Source organism: Priapulus caudatus, unplaced genomic scaffold, assembly GCF_000485595.1.
Source record: "Priapulus caudatus unplaced genomic scaffold, Priapulus_caudatus-5.0.1 Scaffold41, whole genome shotgun sequence".
In the NCBI taxonomy this organism is placed as follows: domain Eukaryota; kingdom Metazoa; phylum Priapulida; class Priapulimorpha; order Priapulimorphida; family Priapulidae; genus Priapulus; species Priapulus caudatus.
The window spans coordinates 1,893-4,198 of NW_014577102.1; the positions used below are offsets into that span (position 1 = coordinate 1,893).

At 41.4% G+C, this 2,306-nt stretch overlaps 1 protein-coding gene across 1 annotated transcript in view; it reads left to right on the plus strand.

The window, feature by feature from the left end:
- Positions 1-913, plus strand: part of LOC106820157 (sodium-dependent serotonin transporter-like) — a gene marked incomplete at its 5' end in the record, with an annotated part of 2,508 nt that extends 1,595 nt beyond the window's left edge. The window contains 2 exons of the mRNA XM_014824704.1: positions 117-258; positions 693-913. Coding sequence (XP_014680190.1) covers positions 117-258; positions 693-913 — 363 coding nt within the window. The remainder of the gene's footprint in view (positions 1-116; positions 259-692) is intronic.
- Between the last annotated feature and the right edge of the window lie 1,393 nt (positions 914-2,306).

A 2,306-nucleotide genomic window follows, 5' to 3' on the forward strand; every position in this document is an offset into this window, starting at 1 on the left:
GAGAGAGAGAGAGAGAGAGAGAGAGAGAGAGAGAGAGAGAGAGAGAGAGAGAGAGAGAGAGAGAGAGTGAGAGAGAGAGAGAGAGTTAGCGAGTATCAAACTCTACATGACCTTTCCTTTCAGGGGCATTTCTCATCCCGTACCTGCTCATGCTCGTACTGGGCGGTGTTCCACTGTTATACCTGGAGCTGATCATTGGACAGTTTCACAGACGTGGTGCCATCGGCGTGTGGAAGAATATTACACCGATATTTAAAGGTAACAATCCGATCAGCTTCACTCAATTCTTCAGCAACCGCGATGTCTTGATTACAATCATTACTATTATAAGGCATGTTACGTAAGAAGACGCTCCAATGTGATGTCGTCATATTATGATCACAAACATCACAACTACGAACAAAGAAAAACCCGCGTTAACTTCTCTATTTTGCTTGTACTGTATATTGTAACTTCTAATATGATAAAGTTTGATAATATTGCACTGTATTGTAATGTCTATATATTGTTCTGTATACATGTAACATTCTGTTTATTAGCTGTTGTCTGATACTTCCACTTCCAGCTGTGAAAACGATCCTGCATTTTAAGCACTGTTCAACATTGGGTTACAATACGATACGATACGATACGATACAATACATGACGTAATCGCTTCTGCGTCTTTTATAGAGTTGATGTTACGTTTGCAGGCATCGGCTTCTGTTCGTGTTTCATCTCCTACTACGTGGCATTCTATTACAACGTCATCATCAGCTGGTCGTTCTACTACCTGTTCGCCTCATTCACGGCCAACCTGCCCTGGACATCGTGCGGAAACGCCTGGAACACGGAGTACTGCTGGAACGGCACGACGTACAATGAAACGTCGTCTACCTACGGCACGCGGCCGTCAGCCGAGTACTACAAGTAGGCCTATGAGTCATATGACGTCATATCGCACGAGCGCCGTGTGTTCGTTGGCGTTGGTTGGGCAAAGGGTTGAAAATGAGATGTCCTATACGATCGCTTATAACGTATAGCAGCATGATATTATCAGTATATTATTATATAATAATAATAATATAATATATATATAATTTTATATATATATATATATATGTATCAGAGGAGTATAAAGAAGGCTCTCGTTTATACGCGTTGATACTGTATATATATATTATAATTATATTTATATTATTACTATATTATTAGTAGCAGCATGAAGCAGTTCTTGTCAGTTCTAAGGGCGAAATGCGACTTAAACGGATCGCTAATCATTTTCTTATGCTTGCTTAATCAACGATTATCGCGCGCCCTTAACTGTTCATATTAGTTCCAGTAACAGTATCCCCCACGTTGGGTGTTTCGAATGTAAAATTCGACTAGTTCAATGAAAACAACCACCCCCATGTTAATGGCTGTTCACATTTTAAATTTTACTAGTTCCAATAGCCAATACGCCCCATGTTGAGTGTGTCTTCACATTTCAAATTTCTACAGTTCTTCATAGCAATACCGCCCCCATAGTGAGTGTTCTACATTTCAAATTTTCTACTTGTTATCCCAATAAGTCAATACGCGTCCTCCACGTTGAATGTGTATGCGAATGACATTTCAGTTAATACCAAGTGTTCGGGTCTGCAAACAACTCGGAGTTCGGAAACTCGCGCAGAGCCTCGCGATACGACCGTCGCCTCTGCACTTTTGCTCACGATTCACTGTGCTCCTTACTTCGTTTATATAAAGGCGTCAAGACCCTCGCGTAAAGGTTAGGTAAATCCAGATCGAACATACGACATCGTTTGTATATTCACTGTTCACGACTGGTTCGGAATCACCGTAGATTGATTTCTTTAATCGGTTGTAGAGTTAATTACACCAATATCTCGGTTGATTCTTTGATTGATTCTTGTACTGATTTGGGTGTTACCGAATAGTCTTAGGTGTGGTGGTTAGAAGTAATCAGCAATGAAAAATTAAAAAGAAAATAAAAAAAGCAAAGTAAATTAAGCATTATAGAGACCGTATCACCGCCGCGTGAGTGATCCGCTGATATCACTGATGATATCAGATCATGATTCAGCGGCATCATGCAGCCGCAAAACTACTGATCAGCGTGCCAAAGCAAAGCAGTGGCATCATGTAGCAACGGCGAGCAGCTAACCGTGTACCAAAAACAAGCTCACAGCCACTGCCCAATCATTTGCGGGCGGAATTCTGGGGAAAACTGAACCCCAGAATGCATCTAAATTCTAGGACAAGTCCGCTTTAATATCGCGCCTGTTCTCTTGTTTCCAGGTTGTGTACTTCACGGCGCTCATGCC